Genomic DNA, 24,997 nt, shown 5'->3' on the forward strand with positions numbered 1-24,997 from the left:
TTTTTAACCCCCCCCCCCCCGTTTGGCGCGAGACAACCCCGATGCAGGGGTTAAAAAAACAAACCGGGTAGTACTTACCCGAATCCCGGCGGTCTGGCGTCTTCATACTCACCTGCTGAAGATGGCCGCCGGGATCCTCTCTCTCTGTGGACCGCAGGGCTTCTGTGCGGTCCATTGCCGATTCCAGCCTCCTGATTGGCTGGAATCGGCACGTGACGGGGCGGAGCTACACGGAGCCGGCATTCTGCACGAGCGGCCCCATTGAAGACAGCAGAAGACCCGGACTGCGCAAGCGCGGCTAATTTGGCCATTAGAGGCCGAAAATTAGTCGGCACCATGGAGACGAGGACGCCAGCAATGGAGCAGGTAAGTATAAAACGTTTGATAACTTCTGTATGGCTCATAATTAATGCACAATGTACATTACAAAGTGCATTAATATGGCCATACAGAAGTGTATAGACCCACTTGCTGCCGCGGGACAACCCCTTTAAGTATTGGGTTAAACTTTGTTAAATCTGCATCCATCAGATATAGCCCAAATATGTAGTGTAAACAGAGGCTATCTTCTGCATGTAAAGTTTGGCTCTGTGAGGTTTGTGGAGGTCTATATACAAATCACCTCCATTCTATTTTTGAGTGATGGATTGAGGGGAGATGAACAATCAAAAGGAAACAGATTCCTGTTCTACAAGCAATACGTCATAGGAAAACCAATGGTACTGTTACATGGGACGACTGTCCCAATGTTTTTGACTCCTGTGCTTTCACACAGGAGAGATGATTGCTCACTAAATGGAAGCAGAGTGCTGGAGATCTCTTCTGGCTACTTACCTCCATAGATGAGCGACTACCTGTTTAAATGGACTGATAGGTAGGCTTTTGAGCAATTACTCAGATGACTATCGGTCCATATAAAACTATCCAAAGGTTGCTTTACGCTCTCAGTTCTCCTCTTACCATAGGTCTATAAAAATAGCCATTTGTCTTACTTTAAAGGGATTTCCCACATAAATACTATTGGTTACCTATCCTCAGCATACATCATCAATAGTTGATCGACTGGGGCCTGACGCTTGCGACTACGGCCCACTGTCAGTGCTGCAATATACAAGGGTTAGAGCAGAAGTAGTTGGCTCAGACTTTTGTAGTGGCCAGCGCTTGTAATTTCAGGTATGGATAGGTCATCAAAAGTATTTGCATGGAAAACCCCATTATATCCTATATTATCTCTGTCTATTCACTTTTTTACCCCCCAGGAAGTCAAAGTCCACCAGGATGCTAATGAGGCATCCATTACTTTGTAATCTAAGGAGTTCTCAGATCCAGGAGAAGATGATCATTTATTACACGTATCGCACTCACAGTTTTTGTTTTTGTAAGAAAAATTGATTGAAAAGGCTTATTCTCTGGTTGGCAGAAGTTCTGATTTATTTCAGACATCTTGTAGTTCTCAGTCTCTGGACTCACAGCATGGAGTGTATTTTTTCATGTGTGATACTATTGTAACATTTTACATAACTAGACTTTAATGTTTATGAATTCCCCATTGATACATTTCTCTGGATTTAGCTCTACTTTTCCCACACTTTTGTACACTGGGGACTCTCCCTCAGTCTCATTCTGTAGACTTCACTAGCAAAGAGTTTGGTTATTGATGAACTTAGACTAATCAGTGATGGTTACTGTACTTTTTGATGTTTTGCCTTTCAAGACATAGTTATTGCACGAATCCAAGCCTTTCTGACTGCATCCAGGTAAAGTTCTTCCAGACATTGACCACTATAGAAAAATATTAACCCCTTCCCGCTCCAGGACGTACATTTATGTCCTGTTGCGTCGGGGTATGTATGCAGAGAGGTCGCGGGGCGACCTCTCTGCATACAGCGCGGGCGTCAGCTGTTTACTACAGCTAACACCTGCGGGCAATAGCCGCGATTGTCCATTCGACCGATCGCGGCTATTAACCCTTTAAATGCCGCTGTCAATTCTGACAGCGGCATTTAAAGCCCCCGAACCCGCACGGCCTCCCCTGCTGTGAGATCGGGGAGCCATGCAGGTGTCATGGCTGCCGGGGGCCTTCTGAAAGGCCCCAAGGCTGCCTTGAGAGACTGCCTATCAAGCCATCCCCGTGGGGTGGCTTGATAGGCTGCCTGTCAGAATGCACTATGACGTAATGCTATAGCATTATGTCATACTGCAGGAGTGATCAAAGTATCGCATATTGTAGTCCCCCAGGGGTTCTTTAAAGTAAAGTAAAAAAAAAGAGCAATAAAGTTTTTTTAATGGTAAAAAAAAAAGTTATAAAAGTTTAAATCCCCCCCCTTTTTGCCATATCTATAATTAAAAAGTCTAAATAATAAAATAAAAATACATCTTTGGTATCGCCGCGTCCGTAACAGTCCGATCTATCAAAGTAGTGCATTATTTACCCCGCATGGTGAACGTTGTCCGAAAAAAAAATTAAAGAACGCAAGAAATGCACTTTTTCAGTCACCCTGTCTCCCAGAAAAAACGCAATAAAAAGCGATCAAAAAGTGATATGTATTCTGAATTAGTACTAACGGAAACTACAGGACATCCCACAAAAAATGAGCCCTTGCTCAACTACGTCAACGGAAAAATAAAAAAGCTATTGCGCGCACAAGATGACCGCAGAAAATAATTGAAAAAAATTAAATGTTTTTGAAAAAAAAAAAAAGAGTAGTACTGTAAAAAAAAAAACTATACAAGTTTGGTATCGTAGCAATCATACTGACCCATAGAATAAAGTCATCATGTCGTTTTTGTTGCAGTTTGTGCGCCGTAGAAACAAGACGCAGTGAAAGATGGCGGAATGTCGTTTTTTTTTTTATTTTACGCCACTTAGATTTTTTAAAAGGTTTGCAGTACATTATATGGAGCAGTAAATAGCACCAATAAAAAATACAGCTCGTCCCACAAAAAACAAGCCCTCATACAGCGACGTTGATGGATAAATTAAGGAGTTACGATTTTTTTAAGGGGGGGGGGGAAACGAAAATAGAAAAAAAAGGGCCACGTCATGAAGGGGTTAAAGACCAAATCTCAGATTCCTACTGTAGTTGTTGCTTCTAATGCAGAAACGTGATTTATGTTGGTAGACCAAATTCTCACTTTTGGTTGTGGTATAGCACACATTTACAGCTATGCTACTGATGCATTTTTATATGTGGTTTTCCCTCATACGTTCTCCTTTGTTATCAAAGGAAAATAACCTTCACACAAATACATGCATAATGTTGCCCAGTTCATAATAATAGCCACCTTTATTTACAGCTGTGGCGAAAGGTTTTGAGACTGACACAAATTTTTATTTTCACACAATTTGTTGCTTTTATTGACAAATACATGAAGTTTAGGCAAAGACTCAAATATTTACCATTATTTTTCTAGACGTCTGCAATTTGTCCGGGCATGCTGGAATTTTGCTTCCTGGTCAAATCCTGAATGATGGCAACCCATTCTTGCGTAATGAGTGTTTGGAGTTTATCGCAACTCCTTTGCTTTTGTTTGTTCATTTACTTTTTGAGGACAGATGACAGGTTCTCAATAGGATTGAGATCTGCGGAGTTTCCTGGCCATGGACTTAAAATGTCAATGTTTTGTTCACCAACCACTTAGTAATCACTTTTGCCTTGTGACATTCGTGTGCCATTATGTTGGAAAAAACATTGTTCATCACCAAATTGCCCCTGGATGGTTGGAAGACGTTATTCTTGGAGGAGGTTAAGATACTATTCTTAATTCATGGCAGTTCTCTAAGGCAAAATAGTGAGTTAGCCTGCTTGGCATGGCACAGGTCTCATGGTAGCGCTCACCTTTTCTTTTCCAGACAATCATTCTTCCAGATGTCCCAAACAGTCTGAAGGGGGCTTCATCACAGAAATAACTTTACCCTAGTACTCTACAGTCCGAACCCTGTGCTTCCTGCAGAATGTCAGTCTGTCCTTGATGTTTTCCTTGTAGAGAAGTGGCATCTTTCCTGCCCTTCTTCACACCAGACCAGCCTCCAAAAGCCTTCACCTCACTGTGCATGAAGAAGCACTGATACCTACCTGCTGCCATTCCTGAGCAAGCTCTGCACTGCTGTTGAACCGATCTCGTAGCTGAATCCTGTTTATGAGACTGTCCCAGAACTTGCTGGACTGTCTTGGGTGCCCTGAAGCCTTCTTCACAGTAATTGATCCTCTCACCTTGAAGTTCTTGGTGATCTTATAAATGGTTGATTTAGGGGCAATTTCACAAGCAACAATGTCCTTTTGTTGTGAAGCAATGATGACGAGATATCTCTCCTTAGAGGTAACCATGGTCTACAGAAGACAATGATTTCAAGCAACCATCCAACTTTTAAAGCAACCCGTCTGCTCTTACAATTCTATCAGCATAACCGAGTGATATTAACCACCTTGTTCTTTATAACACTTTCTCCTGAGCTAACGAGAAGTTCACTAAAACGATGTCAGCAGGTCATTTTGTGGGAGAGCTGAAATGTAATGGAACTGGGATTTTTATAATTAAATTAACTTTCATGGCAAGGAAGGACTTTGCAATTTATTACAATTCATCTGATCACACTTCATAACAGTCTAGAGTTAATGCAAATTACCACTAAAAAAACTGAAGTAGCAAACTTTGTGAAAACCAAAACTTGTGCCAGTTTTAGAACATTTTCACCTTGACCATTTGTGTCAGTCTCAAATCTTTTGGTCACAGCTGTATATAGCACAAACATATTACTCAGTACTTTACATTACATAAGGTTCTGTCCCCGTTGGCGCTCACAATCTGTATTTATATATTTGTATGTATTTGGAGTGTGGGAGAAAACCCATTCAAATACTGGGAGAACATACAAACTCCACGTAGATGCTGTCTTTTGTCGGATTTGAACCCAGGACCCCATGCTGCAAGGCAACAGTGCAGTGAGCCGCCATGCTGGATGTTGCAGAGATCTGTGTTATAGTGGGAGTATTGTAATTTTTAATATCACTTGCATCAGCATAAAATATTTGTGCCCTGCAACAAAATAATGTGGTAATCAAAAAGCCGTTGGGAGTTGCTCATTAGTGCCCATACACATATAATCAATGTCAACTATTAGTCTTTCTGACTCCCCTATACACATGCACTCTTCACACATACAGTCTTGGCTTGTAGGTCTTTCTGCCGAATTTGTATGTGTTTTCAATGAGCAGATTCGAGCATGTTTATGGGTAAACTTTAACATTAACACTTTCTTCACCTAACATGATGTGTCAGTATCTCAATGATGCAGTTGGTTAAAATATAGGTTCCCTTAAATAATACTGTATGCTGAGACTGCTGTCAGGGCAGACAATGCTTGAAGAAAATAGCACTGTCAACATTCCAGTGGCCTGGGTTGGTACTGCAGGCACAGCTTCGATTGAATTCAATGGGAGCTGTGGCGGTAGTACCAACCCAGGTCACTACAATGTTGGCAGTGCTATTTTCTTCCAGTATTGTCTGCCCTGATAGTGGGCTTGGTGGTCAGCTGATTAATGTGGAATCCAAGTGGTGGACACCCATCGATCAATTATTGATGACCAATAACTGAGGATAGGTCATCAATAATTAAAGTCTCAGCCAGGCAACCATGTTTAAGGCTGGTAATGGGAATAATTGCCATAATCACATATTACATTTACATATTAGATTGCTGATAATGCACTTTCTGATTCATTGATGTTACTGAAAGGTCTTCATTTTCAGGCGCTATCTGCTCTACTATATGAAGTCCATTCAGCCATCTTGCTTTTGTTATCATTTTTCAGTTGTTCTCAGCCAACATTTTTGTTCTTTGTTTTTTGGCTTCATGCCGCAATGTTGTCACAACAGACCCTGCTTTATGTCACAATGGATGTCACACTTTGTACAATTCATGTAGCTGTGATACCTGTTATCTTACATTTATGGTTAACAGGATGGACAGCAAAGTGTGTTGTGTTGTATGACTGACCTGACAAAGTCCAGGACTGTCAAATGTGGAGAAACAGACAAGCTTCTATAGAAGAAACGCTGGATTTTTAAAGGTCACTTATGTCGCTGACATGGGTGATCTGGTGTCTGCATTCTGTTCCTATGACTGTTCAACTGACAACTGGGCTCTTTTATAAAACCGCATGTTCAAACATGTTCAGGACAGATATGGATGGAAGGAAACAGACTTTGTACATGATCCTATAGAGAACATTTGTCCTTGGCTAAGCAAATATTGTTTCTTTAACATTAACTTAAAGTGTCATGATTAAAAAAAAACTTTACAGAATTCTGTATGTAATTTCTTTACATATAATTAGCTAATGTAGGCCGAATGCAGATGTCCGGGTCAGATTCGGACTGCGAGATCCTCGCGGTGGGATGCGACCCTGTGCCTCTGCAGTGACCCCCAGCTTACCTGTTTGGCGTAGTCTCTCTGCTCTGCAGATGTTCCGCTTGGTGTACAGCCGCAGTCCAGAGCTGTCGGGCCGGCAATGATGTGGATAATGACATGCTGCGATTTCCACCCTGTGAGCGGAATATCGTAGTTGATTTCCGATCGTGGGTATGTAGTTCCTGCGGTATCTGGAGCTCCGAATCCCGCAGTGCAAATACGCCCATGTGCATTGGGTCATAGTAAGATGTTTGCAGTGTATGGTATAAGAAATGCTTAGATAAATGCAGTTAAATCTTCCACCTCACTTCAGTAAGGCGATTTCGGTTGGATACATTGCTGTAGAGTTCAAATGACCACACAAATTAATGTTCCCACATACACTACCCTAGCAGAAGTAATTGGACACCTAACTAAGAATCAAAAGTAATATTTATTTGTGCCAAGGCACGTTGTTTTGTTGGAAGTATTGCTGATCAGTCCCAGAGTATTGCCACATTGTCTGCAGCACAGTATTGTCTACAATGTCAAAGTACACATATGTGTTAATAGTTCTTGCCACTACAACCAACAGTTCAAGACCATGCCATGTAAGGCTGCCTGTCCACGGCCGCAGCGTTTTCCCGCAGCAGATTTCTGCCGCGGGAGCCGCCATAGAAAAACGCTAAAGTCATTGAGATTTTCTGCGATTAACCTTTCATTAATGATTTTTCCACTACACTTCCATTTCCGCTCTATGTAAACATACCCTGCAAGAGAAATGGCATATAGACATAGACCCATTGCAGATAACAGTTCTATTTCTGTGTGAGCTTTCTGCATCTCGCAACACACAAAATTTGCACCATTAAATGAACCCTAAAGATAAAAAATGCACATAAAATTATATCCAAACACTTCTTCCATTAACGCCCCCCTTTTGTTTGATTCTGGTTTGTCTTGTATTGCAGTTACAACTGGTGGACAGTGGAGGCGATGTTGTCCCCTGTTTACTGAGTATACTACAGCACTTTTTAGGGACTGGTGCAGCGCGTATAACAGAGGAAGCAAGAAACTCAAGTTTTGAAAATATGATTTTAGTATTCTTTAATAGTCTTTATACAAAACACATCGATTTTCTTTTCTACTTATGAAATTGACTTTCAAAGTTTTTATCGCTTAGCCCAAGAGTCTCATCTTTATTTTCCAAAACATGTCAGTGATGATGTGCCTTGTCTTCAGGGCTATCTTGACTTTTCAGAACACGGTTACCCAGTGCCTGGAAACATGATTATCTCATCTTTTTCTCTCCACAGCCTCACATTGCTGTAGATAATTTGGACCAAATCCATGATGAAAATGGAAACAATCTTCTGCATATTGCAGCATCCTATGGACATGCCGAGTGCTTGCAGCATCTCACTTCACTTATGGGGGAGGATTGCCTAAGTGAGAGGAATGAAGAAAAGTTGACGCCTGCTGGATTGGCAATAAAGGTAAAAGTCAAGCCAAAATAATTAAGTGTTTCTCCCTTTGAAATAAAATAATGGTGCAGATGTAAGGGGATCTAAAGCAGAGATGGATAATCTGCAGTTTCAACCTCCTGCCAAAGTAAAACGGCATGCTGGGTCATAGAACTTGGCATTTGCATAATACACTCACACTGATGTAGATCCAGACTGTCTGTGGCATTGAGTCATTGAGTGTGTTGAATCTGGTTTCAAGCTGCAATGGCTCGGAAAAGAGTACTGCATGTTGAAAATATGGTATTCTGAGGCTATTGTAACCTAAGGGCTCACTGTAGAGATCCGAATGTTTAATGAAGTTATGGGGCTTCAAACTTAAATCTAGAACAGGACCCCCGCCATAGTGCATTTATAATATTAGTGTCTTCTTATGTGATGGAGGGGATGTCGGACCCCATCAGACACCAGCACCTGCTATAGCTAAAATCCTGTATAAATCATCACACATTATGGTAATGTCCTCTAAGCATTTAATAACATGCAGCCTATTACGTGTTTAGCAGCAATTTTTTGTAAAAATACGGAGTTGGGACTTTGGTTATTGCATGAATGTAATAATGCTATCATTAGAAATCAAGCCAAATATTGCGCCTTAGTCTGCTCATATGTTTTACAACTTAGCAAGTGTATATTTACTTTTGAGTTAAATAATATAGTGGGCTTTTTACCATACTGTGCCTTTTGAAAACAGATTCTTTAACGTAGTCCAATAAAAAACTATCACCTCCATTTAAAGTGTTGACATTTGATTTTCTGCATTACTTAAGTTATTGGATACCTGCCATTCGCCAATAAAATAGCTATAAACCAAGGAACTTATGAAAAGAGTAGAAAATAAATGAAACTCATATATTTCTCAGAAACGGCTTTGTTACAGTATATCAGGCACACGGCATGCTAAGCCAGCTCAATGATTTACGGTACAGTATTTGTGTTTTTTCCTACTTTATATTACTTATTAAGCATCTCGAGTCTGCTGTTATAGAGCTCTGAAACAATGTGTTATAAACACTGAAAGCTGTGAAAATTTCTATAAAAATATATGTTTATATCTCTGCATTTGACCTTTCCCCAGCAATAACCCATTGACACTGCTCAATCAACCAGTCAATAATCATTTCTCAAATTAACGCTACTTATGTCACAGGAACTAGGCAGTCCTGCACATTAATGTAAATATATGGCGTATTAGTGCAGCAGGCATAAGAGCTGTACCCCTCCGTTACCTGCAGGTGCTAGCTGTATTTTATGGCCATCATCCCACTCTAATGGACAGAATCAGAACTCTGATCCAAGCTGTTTAACTACTTAGATGCCACAATCAATACTGACTGCAACATGTAAGTGGTTAGACGGGGGGAGGGGGTGTAAGACATATGGCACTGTATTGTACCAGCGATCATCAGGCTAAAACTGTTTAAGTCCCCTAATAGGATAAAAAATGTGAAAAGGGGAAATAAAATGTTTAACCCTTCGCAATCCAATTTTGGATTCTGGGTTTCCTAGGGGGTTTTCTCTCTCTGCCATTATACAATGGCACCACCCACTAGCCAGAGACAGTATTGCGGTATTGGACATGCTGGAGAGGCCCCCGACAACAGAGCGGACAGTAATATACAGTAAGAATACCCTGCCGGATGTCTTCCGACATCGGAAGCTGTGCAACCTTCAGTCAGAATGTCTTTACACGTCAGACAGTGGATTGAAAAGGGTTAAAAAGCGAAAAACAAAAACAAAAAATAACAAAGTTCCTGATATAATATGCTTTATTGAGTCAGAAAAAAGTACACAATTTGTTACTGCCACATGCGTAACAACCCACACTATAAAATAATTCTGGCTATTGAACCTGTATGGTGAATGCCATAAGAAAATAAATAAGAAACATGTCAGACTTTTTTTTTGTTCATCCCGTCTCCCAAAAACAAGGGTAACAAGTGGTGAAAAAGCCAGATGTATCCCAAAGTGGTACCAATGAAAATAACAACTCATCCTGCAAAAAACAAGTGTTCACACAGCTCCATTATATGGTGATTCATTTATTCTTAATCATGCTACCCTCAGAATACTGTTAACAGGTCATTTACACCGCACTGTGAACAGCATAAGAAGGAAGCCTAAAATACAATGCCATATTTTTGTTCAATATTAGAGATGAGCGAGTATACTCGCTAAAGGCAATTGCTCGAGCAAGCATTGCCTTTAGCGAGTATCTCCGCGCTCGAGACTGAAGGTTCAGGTGCCGGCAGCAGGCAGGGAGCTGCGGGGGAGAGCGGGGCGGAACGGAGGGGAGATCTCACTCTCCCCCACGCTCCCTCCTGCTGACTGCCACTACTCACTGCTCCCCCGCACCAGCACCCAAACCTTCCATCTCGAGCGGGGAGATACTCGCTAAAGGCAATGCTCGCTCGAGCAATTGCCTTTAGCGAGTATACTCGCTCATCTCTATTCAATATATTATATGTATCCAAAAATAGTAGCATTAAAAAACACACCTCTTCTCATGAAAAAAAGGCTCCACATACCATTATGTCAGTGGAGAAACATAGAAAAAGTTAGAAGGCGGGGCTGAAAAACACAAACAAATATCTGCATTCTGAAGGCCAAAGTAATTTGTTTCTTTGAAGGGAATCTGTCAATAGGTTTACACTGACTTTCCAAAGGGCAGGATAAAGCACTGACTGAACTCCTGATTCCAGTGCTGTGTACGTTTTTTCTTGCAGTAGTTTTCATAAAATCACTGTATATCAGCTGTAGCATGAGACTAGCTGCTGAGTCCTCCAAATGTATGTGCGCACACTCTGGTGTCCTCTTCATTTATGAGCTGCCGACTTAACTTCTCATCAATACTGATTGACAGCTTTCTCCCTAATCACAGAGACAAAGCTGTCAATCAGCTGCGGAAGAGAGGGGAAGCCCATGGTTCATGGACTTGGCAGTTGGTTTATACTGTAACTAATTAACACTGATTTTATGAAAACTACTCAAGAAAGCTCCAGAATCAGGGTCTGTCACTACTGTATGCTGCCCTCAGAGAGGCTCCGACAGCGGAGTGGCTGGCAATAGACAGTAAGAATACCCTGTCGGACGTCTTCTGACAATGGAGCTGTGCAAGCTTCAATCAGAATGTAGGAAGACATCAGACAGTGGATTGGAAAGGGTTAACATCTTAACCTAAAGGTCTTGTCCATAATCAGCTCTTATCACCTATTCACATTATATGTGATTAATGACTGATTTCTGAGAGCTCCACATCTGGGACCTCCACTGATCTCTAGAATGGGGGTCCTGAATATTCTATTCCTATACACTGCATGACTTCAGTGAGGAGGAGTTTAACTAGTAATATAAAATACTACCAGTTAATACTGTGCATCATTCAACTTCATGCATACTGGAGAATATGGGGAGATCTTTTCTGTGACACTAGAGAACTGGAATGACGCATGTCCCTTCCTATCCTTCAGGGCTGGAGTCAACATATTTAATTCTCAATAATAAAGGTCATATATATACATACGACCTTCAGGCTACTTCTGACTGAAAAAGTACTGTAGGTATAATAAGCAGCATAACACGTATTTTCCACTGCTGTAACCAGATTTAATGACCTGATGTAGCATCAGATGTCTTAAAGAGGACCTGTCACTTGTCTGAGTTAGTAAATATGTGCATTCTCAATGACATAACAATTTTGGAGCTTCCTTTCTTAGAACTCTGTCTTGTACTGTTCCTCTGGTAATTCTTCTGGATATGTAAAATTACATTTCACATCTGGGTGTTACTATTCCTCATGTCAATTTGGTGTGTCCCTACAAATGTCAAAAGGGGGGATGGTTTCAAACCCCCAAATATAGTATTCACTCAAAACATATGGAGAACAATAGCATCCTCTGTATATGTTCTTGTATACATAAAAGTATACACTGAAGCAATGCTTTGACTCTTGCAATAGTTGGGTCTGGGTCTTATTCAAAGTCCGAACCTTACAAAGACCTAACTATTGTAAGGGTTGATACATTGCTTTGCTATATGCTTTAATATAGCGGATGCTGCCCATTTGTGTCTGAAGAAAGCATAGGAATGCACCCTGTAGACCAGGGGAATGTTAACACCCAGTTGACAATTTAGGCCTTAGTCAGACGGGCGTTTTTTTCGCGCGATTTGCGGATCGCATGACGGATGCGCATCCGCAAATCGCGTGACCGGTGCCCGAAAATCGCCCAAAAATCTGCTCCTAGCCGCGTTTCATTAGAAACGGGCCGGAGCTGTCCAGCGCATTGCATTCAATGGAGCCGGCAATACAGCCCGCTCCATTGAAAGCAATGCGCTGCGGGCGAGTGTGGGATGAATTGTCGGGAAGGGCTTAAATATATAAGCCCTTCCCTGCAATTCATCCAGAAAAGTGTTAAAATAAAATATATATATATACTCACCTGCTCCTGGCAGCCGGAGTTCAGAGCGGCCGTCCTGCAGTGGGTGTGAAGGGGGTGTGAGTCAGACCTGCCCCCTGCAGGCCGGTCGCGCGGAACTCCGGCTGCCGGGAGCAGGTGAGTATGTATATATTTTTTATTTTAACACATTTCTGGATGAATTGCAGGGAAGGGCTTATATATTTAAGCCCTTCCCGACAATTCACCCCGCGCACGCCGGCAGCCCATTGCTTTCAATGGAGTCGGCTGTATTGCCGGCTCCATTGAATTCAATGGGCAAACATCGTTCTTCTCTGTCACAGCTGTTACAGCTGTGGCAGAGTAGAATGATTTGTCTTCTATATGTTCTCAATGGGGTCGGCGCTGCTGCCGCCGGCCCCATTGAGCGCATATAGAGAAGAGAACAGGAATCGCAGATCGCAGATAGGTGCGATCTGCGATTTCTGTTCTATAATTTATCGGACGAGCGCATAAAAAGCGCTCATGTGTCCGATACCATTGCAAAGCAATGGTTTTAAAAAATCGCCGGACGCATGCGCATGCGCAAATCGCGCGAAAAAACGCCCGTCTGACTAAGGCCTTAGTCATACATTTACAGGAGGAATAACAGAGGGATAGCACAATATAGAAATGTAAAGAAAAATGCTCCAGAATTGTTATTTAATGAAGAATACATGTATTTGAGTAAATACTAAACTACCCCGTTTCCCTAGAAATAAGACCTAGCTTGAAAATAAGCTCTAGTCTAATGTTAGGAGAGGCTTGAAATATAAGCCCTACCCCCAAAATAAGCCCTAGTTACACTATAAAAACAAGTAAAAGAAAAACGTTTGTTTAGCTCACCTTCTCAAACGGGACCTCCAGCTGCCTGATGCAGATCCTCCACGGAGCTCAGACTTAAGCCTCCAGCTTCAACAGGGCAAGCAATGTGCAAGAAAATTTTGCAGTAAAAGTCGACTCCACATGGGGTAATCTTCTTTATTAGCGGTTCTTTAAAACAGAGACATAAACTCCAAAGTGCCAGTACACTACATAAAAAAAAGAAGAATATATTACCTAGCAGGCTCGGTCCAGATTTCTCCTCTGTAGAGGTTTGACGCGGTTTCCGCAGTCCGCAGCCGCTTGTACAACATCCATTTTTGGTTTGTTTGAAGAGGGCGGTTTAGTCCGCCGAAACGCGTAGCAACTATTAATAAAATATAATTATATTGCATGGACCATTGTGTCCTTTGATATCCCGGGAGACCACGAGCGCTGGGGAAATTTTCTTGGCTTCTATAACGTGTATATACAAACAGCTGATTTCGGGCTGTTACCCTGCTGATCGCTTTCCGGTGAAACCGGATAAGGAATCCCAGGAATTACCGCAAGCGAACAAGGATACAGGTGGCGGTGGACCCTCTGGGCAGGGGGTCATACCGAGCACCAGGTGAGTACTATAAGTATTCACGCTAATCTTTTGAAAAACCCATTACGAGTGAGTAGGCGCTGATTTTGTTTTTCTATACCCTTTTTGGTTACGGGATTCATAAATCCCTGCTCCAGGAAGCAATGGCTGTGATTGGTTATTCGACCGCTGCTCAGCCAATCAATGCAGCGCTGGCTGGATAAACCAATTACAGTCATTTCATTTGTTCATCCAGCCCTGCATTGATTGGTTCTTCGACCGCTGCTCAGCCAATCACAGCTATCGCTTCCTGGAGGCAGGATTTATGAATCCCGTAACCAGGAAGTGATGTTGTATGAGCGGCCAAGGACTGTGGGAAGCAAGTCGGAGCTGTGGAGAGCAGCGGGAGGGACCTAGCCTGCTAGGTAAGTATATTAAGACCTACCCTGAAAATAAGACACTGTGCCTCTTTTGGGGCAAAAATTAATATAGGACAGGGTCTTTTTTCCGGGGAAACACGGTAGACATGCAAATAGCGCTGGCGTATTTTAAGTTTTTTTTTTTAATCCATGTGTTTGCTCAGTGCTGAATTTACATGTCACTGTTGTTTTTATTACACAGACTACACTGCAATACCATATTTCAATTCATGTCAAACTGTTTAAAATGCGCAGAAGCAAAATATGTTGATTATAAATGGTGCTTAAAGTCATTTTAGTAGAGAAACGTCTACTTTACAGGCTTGATTCATAACCCCAAGTGTATGCAAACTGACAGGTTTTCTAATGCATTTGCCATAAGGTTCAGTCATGGTGAACTTTTTTTTTGGCTAGTTTCCAGTGTGGAGTCTGTCTGGTTCAAGAAAGATTAAATATATTTGGAAAAAGAGTAAAGAGGGAATTCTCTAAGACACCTTCAAGTCGTAAATAATGCATAATCATTTGGAAAGAATACATAAAATATACATCTAAGACTACTACAAACTACTAACGCAACTAACATTTTATGCCTTTTATTCTAGGAATTTTGACCTAAACCCAGTATTTACAAATGATTAGTTCTATTACAAGTCCTAGAATGCAGTCATATAGCTCGGAGACGTGTAAAGATTTCAGCAACTACAGTGCTTCTTCCAATAAATGTTAATGTCATAAAATAGTAGCCATAACTTAATTATATTGCTCGTCTTAAAATAACATGTAGTCATAACTAAGTTTCCATTGTTCCATTTGTGATAAATTCTATATAAAGCTTTGTAAAAATTTGTAACTGGCCCAGGAGTAATCTGATCTTCAGATTTTAATACAGCACAGAGTGTGCTAATGGATAATTTTTTAAACTAGCGTTTTTTTTTTTCTTTTGTCCTTTGAAAGTGGATTTTCCACATCTCTAACTATTACATTTAAGGCTTGTTCATATTGGCCATTGTGGGTTCCATTTTCCTGCAACATTATGGGAGCAGGAAAACTGAATCCACTAGCCAAATGCATCTGTCTTATGATGGAACCAAACGGTGCTAATCAGCCCTCATTGATTGTAATGGGGTCTGTTTGGTTGCCTTACAGTTGTCCAGCATATTTATACCCAGGGCTGTGACGGTAGCAAGAGGGCATCCTCTACGTTTAGAGGAAAGAGGGTTTCATCACCAACACAGAAGAGGGTTCTTTACTGTAAGAGCAGTGAGATTATGGAACTCTCTGCCTGAGGACATTCGAATGACAAAACAATGGAGTAGTTTAGGAGGGGACTAGATGTCTTTTTGGAGTGCTACGACATTGCAGGATATAGACATTAAATACCCAAAAGGACAGTTGATCCGGGTCGTGGAGTCAGGTAGGAACATTCAATGTTGATCCAGGGACTATTCTGACTGCCATTAGAAGAATTTTTTTCCATCAAATAGAGTAAATGGGCATCTGCCTCATTGGTTTTTTTTGCCTTCCTCTGGATCAACAAGGGGGAGTGGAACAGGCTGAACTAGATGGACATTTATCTTCTTCAGCCTTGCATGCATACTATGTAGCATTATACAGAATACATGCAGCGCAATTCGTTCTTTGTTTTAGCGGAATTCAAAAACAAAGGCCCCAAACAAAACCTCCGACACAGATGTGAGCAAAGCCTTATCTGTTAAATCACACACAACATCATTTTTCAATTGTAATAATTAAAACAATTGCCTATCCTACTAAATATTGAGCATACTTACTATGGCACCCTCCACTTAATGTGTTCAATTTTGATGAGAAGAAGCCACTTTTAGTGCGCTGATTCTTATTCCCTAGTATACACAATAGCGGGAATTACTCCAACTATTTACAATAGGTTCTTGACAGTGGGGCTGTACTACTGTACGTGTAGCCAGCAGCACTGGACACATTAGGTGGGCATTCTGAGAAGGAAGCAGATGAACACCAGGGGGTGCTATAACTAGTATGTAACAGTAATATCTACATGCATCACTGAGAAAAAGGATAACCTGTAACCTTTATTTTTCACACTAAAAGTAACATATCTAGACTCAGTGTCATTTATTCCTGCTGCACTGTCCGCAGTTTAATTTATTTTTGCCACATTGTCAACAATATGATATATATTTTGAGAATATTTAGTGATTTTTTTATTGAATGAGGCTAGAGTTTTCATAAAATTATTATGCAACACCCAGGGATAATCATGCTATGGGAATTTTTTTATTTTATTTTTATCCTGGCATGAATCCTCATGGGACTTATTTCATACTTGTAAGACCCAATGTGTTTCAGCTGTAACTAAGTTTCCTCAGGGGTCCAACTTTGTAACTTAGATGAATCTTGTCTTGCCACCTATAACCCCAGATTCATGTAACATATGTTGCAAATTAAGATGCAGTCTGCCTGACAAGGAGCACCTGTGCCATACTCTCGTTTACTGCTAATTTCAGCCACATAGCTCAAATAGGAACACTAAAAAGGCTCATCCCATATATCCCATAGCATTAGTGTACCTGCCTGGCATTTTGCACCTGTAGCTTTCTACTATGCTCAGTCATATAGTCAGAGTATTCCGCAACTGGCTTCATGACATTGGGTTGTTTGATTTAGTGTTTGGCCATGTGTCTGAACTTAGTAGTAAGCCACAGTACGTTACAGGTGCAATATGTCAGGCAGGTGCTATTAGTGCTGCAACAGGCTCCATGAGAGAGGGTTGTTTGATTTAGTGCTCCTGTTATTTTTCCAGTTGAAGAATTTTTTTTGCATGGTCCAGCAGAGAAATGTATGATTTAATTGTGGGACATTTAATAAATGTGTTGGCAGGTGCTTATAATAATTAATAAGTACAACATTTTTTTTTTCTTGTCACTGACAACTTAATTGCTGTAAAGGAATGATTAGCACAAAATTCTCATATGGGAAAAATTTATCCAGGGGTTCCTTCATGGTAATGAAGATTATGAATAGTGTTGCTCATCGTAATATAGCATGTAAGGCCGAATGAAAACAATGTCCATCTAGTTCAGCCTGTTTATCCTCCTATGTTGTTGATCCAGAGGAAGGCAAAAAAAACCAAGAGGCAGGAGCCAATTAGCCCATTTGGGGGAAAATTTCTTCCCGACTCCCTAATGGCAATCAGACTAATCCCTGGATCAACCCCTAATAGTTCCTACCTGCCTGTATACCTGGATTAACAATTAACCTAAGATTTATATCCTGTAATATCCTTCCCCTCTAGGAAGACATCAAATCCACTTTTAAACTCCTCTATGGATTTTGCTATCACCACATTCTCAGGCAGAGAGTTCCACAGTCTCACTGCTCGTACAGTAAAGAACCCTTTTCTGTATTGGCGATGAAACCTGCTTTCTTCTAGACGTAGCGGATGCCCTCTTGTTACAGTCGCAGTCCTGGGTATAAACAGATCATGGGAGAGATCCTTGAATTGTCCCTTCATGTATTTATACATAGGTATTTGGTCGCCCCTTAGCAGTCTTTTTTCCAGGGTAAATAATCCCAATTTTGATAGCCTCTGGGTATTCCAGTCCCTTCATTCCACGTATTACTTTAGTTGCCCTTCTTTGAACCCCCTCAAGCACTGTAACATCTTTCCTGAGCACTGGTGACCCGAACTGTATGCAGTATTCTATGTGGGGCCTAACAAGTGCCTTATATAGTGGGAGGATAATGTTCTCATCCCTCGCCCCTATACCTCTTTTAATGGACCCCAAGACTTTATCAGCTTTTGCAGCAGCTGACTGGCATTGGTTACTCCAGTTTAATCTACAATCCACTAGTACCCTCAGGTCTTTTTCCATATCACTTTTCCCTAGCAGTACCCCATTTAGTGTATATTGGTGACATCCATTTCTCCTGCCTATGTGCATAACCTTACATTTTTCAACATTGAACCTCATTTGCCATTTTTCTGCCCAAGCCCCCAGCTTATCTAGGTCCATTTGTAGCCATACCTTGTCCTCCGTTGGATTGATTATATTGCATAATTTTGTGTCATCTGCAAATATTGATATTTTACTGTGCAGCCCCTCTATCAGGTCGTTGATGAATATATTGAACAGAATGGTGCCTAATACTGAACCCTGTGGCACCCCGCTAGCGACGGTGGCCCAATCAGAGCATGAACCATTTATTACCACCCTCTGCTTTCCATCTCTGAGCCAATTCTTTACCCAGATACACACGTTTTCACCCAATCCAAACTGTCTCATTTTATATACCAGCCTATTATGCGGCACAGTGTCAAATGCTTTAGAGAAGTCCAGATATACGAGATCAATAGACTCTCCCAGGTCCAGCCTAGAGCTTACTTCATCGTAGAAACTGATCAGATTGGTCAGACATGATCGACCCTTCATGAATCCATGCTGGTGAGGAATTATTCCATTGTTCTCCTTGAGGTATTCTTCGATGGCGTCCCTCGAATACTTTTCCAGTTACTGAAGTGAGTTACTGAAGCCTGTAGTTACCAGGCTTACTTTTGGATCCCTTTTTGTAAATTGGAACCACGTTGGCAATGCGCCAATCCAGTGGTACAACCCCGGTCTTAATAGTATCCATAAATATTAGCTATAGCGGCCTAGCTATCACATCACTTAGTTCCCTTAGTACCCTCGGGTGTATTCCATCTGGACCTGGCGATTTATCGATTTAAATCTTCTTTAACCAGTTCCGCCCTTCCTCCTGCGTTAGGTATGAGATATTTTGTGAGGGGTTCATTTTATTCCCCTTCATCTCATGTGGCATTTCCTTTACGTTCGTGAATACTCTTGAAAAGGAACTATTTAATAGGTTTGCCTTCTCTCCATCATCTTCAATGATTTTTCCTGCATTATTTGTTAAAGGGGCAGTGCTCTCGGTGCAAATCCTTTTGCTGTTAATATAGTAAAAAAATAGTTCCGGGTTGTTTTTGCTCTCTTTGGCAATCAGTCTTTCAGCCTCCTCCTTAGCAATTTTGATCTTATCTTTGCATATTTTGTTTTTTTTCCCTGTACGATTTTAGCGCTTCTTTGCTACCTTCTTGCTTTAGTAGTTTGAATGCTTTCTTTTTTTCATTTATTGCCCCCCTTACAGTCTTGTCGAGCCACAATGGTTTCCTTTTACTTGAAGTTCTTTTGTTTTTAAAGGGAATGAACTGCTCACATGAGGTGATTAGGATCCTTTTAAACTTTTCCCATTTGTCCTCTGTACTGATATTTTTGAGGATGTTGTCCCAATTAATGTTACCGATAGTAGTTCTAAGCTGATCAAATTTTGCTTTACTAAAGTTTAGTTTATTTGTCGCTCCCTGATAAGGCTTCTTATTGAATGACAGCTGGAAGTTAATTATATTGTGGTCACTATTTCCCAAGTGTACCCCCATTATTCGGTTCAGTTTGTTAGTTAGTACTAAGTCCAGAGTGGCCCTCGCTAAGGTAGTTATCTTTAATTGTTTTCAAGAATTTATCACACCTATATTGTGGTCACTGTTCCCCAAGTGTCCCTCAACCTGTACCCCCAATATTCGGTCCTGTTTGTTAGTTAGTACTAAGTCCAGAGTGGCCCTCGCTAAGGTAGTTATCTTTAATTGTTTTCAAGAATTTATCACCCCTATGAGAATTGCAGGTTTTGTTTTCACATTTAATATCCAGATAATTAAAGTCTCCCATGATAATTACTTTGTTGCGGATTGACACTTCTTCTATCTGCCTTAATACTAAGATTTCAGTTTCTTCTGTTGCTTTTAGTGGCCTATAGAAAACCCCTATCAGGATTTTGGTAATTTTCCCTCCCTGTATTTCTACCCACAGAGATTCCACATGTTCATCTCCTGCACCTATATCTTCCCATAGCTTCGGCAATAAGTACGATTTAACGTACAGACATACCCCTCCCCCTTTCTGGTTTCCACGGTCTCTTCTGAAGAGGTTGTAACCTTGTAAATTTACCGCCCAATCGCACTTATCATCAAGCTATGTTTTGTTATTCCGACTATATCATAGTTTTCATCAGACATTCTCGCTTCAAGCTCACTCACTTTATCGATCAGACTTCTTGCATTCGTTGTCATACAATTTATACAGTTTTGTTTGTTCTTTAAATTCATTACTAATGGTACTATTGGCTGATCTGACAGTTCTAACTGTACTAGCCCCTCCTCCAGCTCGACCCCCGTTCCAATTGCTTAGACCCAGGTCGCTAGCTACGCTGACTACCCCCTTATTTCTTTTTGCCCTCCCCCCAGTCCCCTCCCATCTTCTCACCCAGCATAGCTGCACCCTTCCCATTAAGATGCAGCCTGTCCCTACGGTAGAGCCTGTATCCTACAGCTGAGCAATAAAAGTATATGTGTATTAGCACTGTTGTCTTTCAGTACTGTGGTACTAGCTTCAAATCCCATCAAGGATAACATCTGCAGGAACTTTGAAAAACTCCATCCAGGTGTTGCCCTTAGTCAAGTTTGAACCAGCAACTGCATTGCAAAGCAGCAGTGCTAACAACCGAGCCACCACATGTGTCTATTCTGTAACCAATAAGGGAAAGATGATGGAGTGATGGAGGTGTAGGTTCAAATCTGACTAAAGGCAACATCTGGATATAGTTTTTCAAAGTCCATGCAGATGTTAACCTTGATGGAGTTTGAACCTAGGACCATAGCACTAAGTGAGGGTTGCTATAGAAACACACACATATTCACACACTTGTTAAAGGGGTTCTGACATCAAAAAAAAAAAATTGTACTCATCTTGCCTGGCCTGGCCCGATCGCCAGGCATGTCCCCTCCAGCCGGCATCTTCTTCTGTGCCTTTAAAGCAGAGCAGGAGCGGTCAAAAAGACCGCTTCCTGCTCTGGTCCGTCCGTCAGGCACTTCCGAGGTGAACGGGCGGACCGCCCACAGAAAGCACGTCACAAGCAGTGCTTGCTGTGGGCGGCCCGTCCATCCTGCTGAACTCCGGAGTGCTGCGCATACGCAGTGGAGACGCAGCTCGTCCTGACTCCTGTCAGAGGGCACCTCTCTACTGCGCATGCGCGCGATCCCGGAGCGGTGCGGCTTGTGCAGACAGAAGAGGAGGAACAGCGCCTGCTGGGAGATGACCCCCCCCCCCCCCCCGATGTCAACAACAACAGAAGAACAGGTAAGTATTATCTTTTTATGCTTTAGCAGCCATTAAACCATGGGTTCCCTGGGTCCATTAGGCAGACCAGGGAACAATGGCTGCTAAAGCATAAAAACATTATTTGTGTCAGAACCCCTTTAATGCAATCAATTTTTACGTCAATTTGAATGGAAGTCGAAATCAACTGTTCCAATTCATGATAAATTTTAGGTCAAGCTTACGCAATTCACCAATAACGGAAGTTGACAACTGCAGCTTTTCCCACTGAATATGTGGTACTAGTTACCCAACTACCCCAGATTGTAATGACCAACCATGTCACAGCAGTATAGAAAATAGATTGCTCACCTGCGATGTGCGCCGAACATAAATCGTCAGAGACTAGATTTCCTAAGATATCCTTTTAGGGTCACTGATGATAATTATTGGTCAAGAACAGTTATGATTCAGAATTTAACAATCACGTATGAATTGTTTCCACATTAAGTAATGTAATACTACTGGAAAACTCCAAATAGTAAAAAATAAGAAGAATGTTAACAGCATGACCATGGTGATCATGGGGAGCTGCACATTGAAGTGAAACTCGAATATATTGTTTTCTTTTTATGTATTTTAATTATCTGATGTTTTTTTTACATCTTTGAGATGAGCATATTACAGATTAGTTACCCTGCACGGCAAGAGAGAAATTACATGCTATTAACAACAAACATTTTCGACCATCTATAGTGAAATAATATTTTGGTGGTGTATGTATGAACTAAAACTAGTGTGCACATTCTCATTGAGAAGACCATTAGTTCATATCTACTGGCTTGAGCAATTTTGGATTAATAGAGTGGACCTTATATTAAAGGTGCTTTTACATAGGATGATAAGCTGCCGTTAAGAAGTGTCAACTGAAAATATGGCATGACGATCTGCACTCGTTTACACGGGCAGCTACACTGATCCTTCGGACCTTTACAGATTGCATCGGGGGATGTGTTGCCAACAAGCCAACATTTATGCCACCATATAAGATTTGATCAGCTTGTCAGATGATCGTGGGCATATTCATACAGGCCAGTGATCAGGAAAACAAACTTTCTTGCCTGATCATTGGCACATATAAAATGGACTTTGGACTACGTAGGTTTTCAAACTCAATCTTCTATGAGTCACTTTGCAATTACTGTAGTCTTTATGATAACAGACAAAAACACTGTGTGGTGTAATCTTGCAGTTATAATCCCCTTTGTCTGTCCTCTACTTATTGCTAATGTACATTTGGTAAGTCCATAAGCAGTAGGAGCCAGATTGAAGGGAGTATAGCTGTTGGATCAGACTTACTTGATTTACTGCCATAAGAACACACAGGTATGTATAGGATCTGTAGGCACACAGAATGGCATTGTGGGCTGCAGCTTGTACACCCCTAACCTAGGCATAACAGAGTGTATCTATTTTTCTTGGTTAGTAGTATCTTTGAAACTAAAAAATATAAATTCATCTATTTAAAGTGGTGATGGCTGACATTACTTGAGCTTCTACTAGTATAACAGAAACATATTCTTTCCCATTTGGCATGGGACAGATTGAAATAGGGAAACAGCTGCACATTCGAAATGTAGGCCCCTAGCAATTCTAGTATAACAGTAGGTATATGTGGTTTCTGGCAAAAAGTCCAATGGAAAGAAGACACAAAAAGAACAGTATTACTAAGTTGAATTTAGTCTAGCTGTCATGTGCGTTATGACTTTTGGAAGAAAAAATATTTGAAAATTTAACATTTCATTTTTCTTTATTCAGATGGGTCAACTGGAGTGTGTTCGGTGGATGGTTAGTGAAACAGAAGCCATTGCTGAGCTCAGTTGTTCAAAAGATCACCCTAGCCTTATCCATTATGCAGCCAGCTACGGTCAGGTATGCTAATATGATATTAAAATATTTAGTTATTTATATACATCCTGTCATATTCATTATATTATTCTGCCTTCTGACATATCACTACCACTTTAAGAGCCAAAAGGGGAAAATCTTAAGGCATTACGGATAATTGATTCTCTCTGGTTAAAGTGACTCTCTTGGAAAAAAGATGAAAGTGCAGCTTTTACTTAGAAGGAAGGTCTTGTTATACTTACCTAGTTCCTGCAGTTCTGAACATCCATGGGGATTGGTGCCTGCTCTCTAGGGAAAGAGCTGCATTTTAAGCTTTTTCTCCAATGATGACTTTCATGTAATGTAAATTTAGGCTAATGAAGTTAAAGGTTGACCCGCTAAAATCATGGGATCATATTGAACATAGATTTGAACCAAGGTCACTGGCTAAACTGTGTTGGCACAGCGTTTTTCTATTTGATCTTAGATCAACTCTTGTTGATCTCAGATCAAAACTTTGGTGCAGCGGGCCCTAAGATGAATGTTTGGGATAATGGCAGTAAGTGGAAAGGTTAACGAATAGAAATAAGCGAGCATACTCGGTAAGGCAAACTACTCAAGCGAGTAGTGCCTTATGCGAGTACCTACCCGCTCGTCTCAAAAGATTCGGGTGCCGGCGGGGAGTGGTGGGGGAGAGCGGAGAGGAATGGGGGGGAGATCCCTCTCTCCCCCCTGCTCACTCCCGCAACTCACCGCTCTCCCCCGCCGGCACCCGAATCTTTTAAGACGAGCGGGCAGGTACTCGCATAAGGCACTACTCGCTCGAGTAGTTTGCCTTAGCGAGTACGCTCGCTCATCTCTATTAAGGAAATTTTGAAAATGTTGCCCAGTCTCCAGAACACCCCTCTAACTTTAAAGATGTTCTTCCTGCTGCATTTACTGTAAAGTGATGAGAACTTGTCATGTATATTGATAAATTCTAGTCAAAATATACAACTAGTACACTTACTTTACTGTAATTGAAATAGTCATACCATTTTAACATCTTAATTTGTATTTAGTCTCAAGTATCCTGTAGTCTTAAGTCTCCTCTATGTAGATCTACAGCCCTATTTCTGGGTCTGGACCAGTGTTCACTGGAAACATATAAGAGGAGAGTAAATATACCTAAATGCAACTCATTTATTACATTGACTAAGTCAATTAGAAGTAAACTTCTTGTTCATGCTCCAAATACTGTGTATTCTTAGGGTGTCCAATGACAGATTGAGTTACTAATTAGCGAAACGTGAATAGGGCTAATCAGTTCACAGATCTCTACTAGTGACATTACTGAGGAACACTGAGGAATACTGTCATTGACTGCTGTAACTGTGACAGGCATTTGGTGCAGAGATCTCCATGACTTTATGATATCAAAGATTGTGACAATAACAGCTGAACAAATGATGATGAAGTGTTGATATTGAGCTGGAATGCAGCATGGCGACTATAGGTGAAATCTTTTGCTATACTGTACATACTGTCGGTACTTGCATTGAGCGGTGAAATGCGTTGAAGTAAAGGCTACGTAAATATCGATGAGCTGTAAAGCAAAAGGACATCTAAGCTTTATTAAAAACTACATCTTTCTATCTTAAAAACCATACTGGAGTGGGGCTGTGACAACTTCACTTTGGTGTGCCCTATGATACTGTTACCTTTATTGAACTAAAGCTACCTAAACATCCAAGAGCGGTCAAACCAAATACATTTAGGCTTCATTAGAAATGACATCTTCCGCATCAACATTTATACCAAGTTGGTGCC

The 24,997-nt window shown here is 41.1% G+C and overlaps 1 protein-coding gene across 2 annotated transcripts in view; it reads left to right on the plus strand.

Moving 5' to 3' along the window:
• SNCAIP (synuclein alpha interacting protein) overlaps positions 1–24,997 on the plus strand; it is a 209,436-nt gene that overhangs the window by 156,025 nt on the left and 28,414 nt on the right. For both annotated transcript variants that reach the window (XM_066603114.1, XM_066603115.1), the window contains exons 6-7: positions 7,708–7,887; positions 23,120–23,233. In XM_066603114.1, the coding sequence (XP_066459211.1) occupies positions 7,708–7,887; positions 23,120–23,233 (294 nt within the window). The remainder of the gene's footprint in view (positions 1–7,707; positions 7,888–23,119; positions 23,234–24,997) is intronic.

The sequence above is a fragment of the Eleutherodactylus coqui genome, chromosome 5 (assembly GCF_035609145.1).
Source record: "Eleutherodactylus coqui strain aEleCoq1 chromosome 5, aEleCoq1.hap1, whole genome shotgun sequence".
Lineage (NCBI taxonomy): Eukaryota > Metazoa > Chordata > Amphibia > Anura > Eleutherodactylidae > Eleutherodactylus > Eleutherodactylus coqui.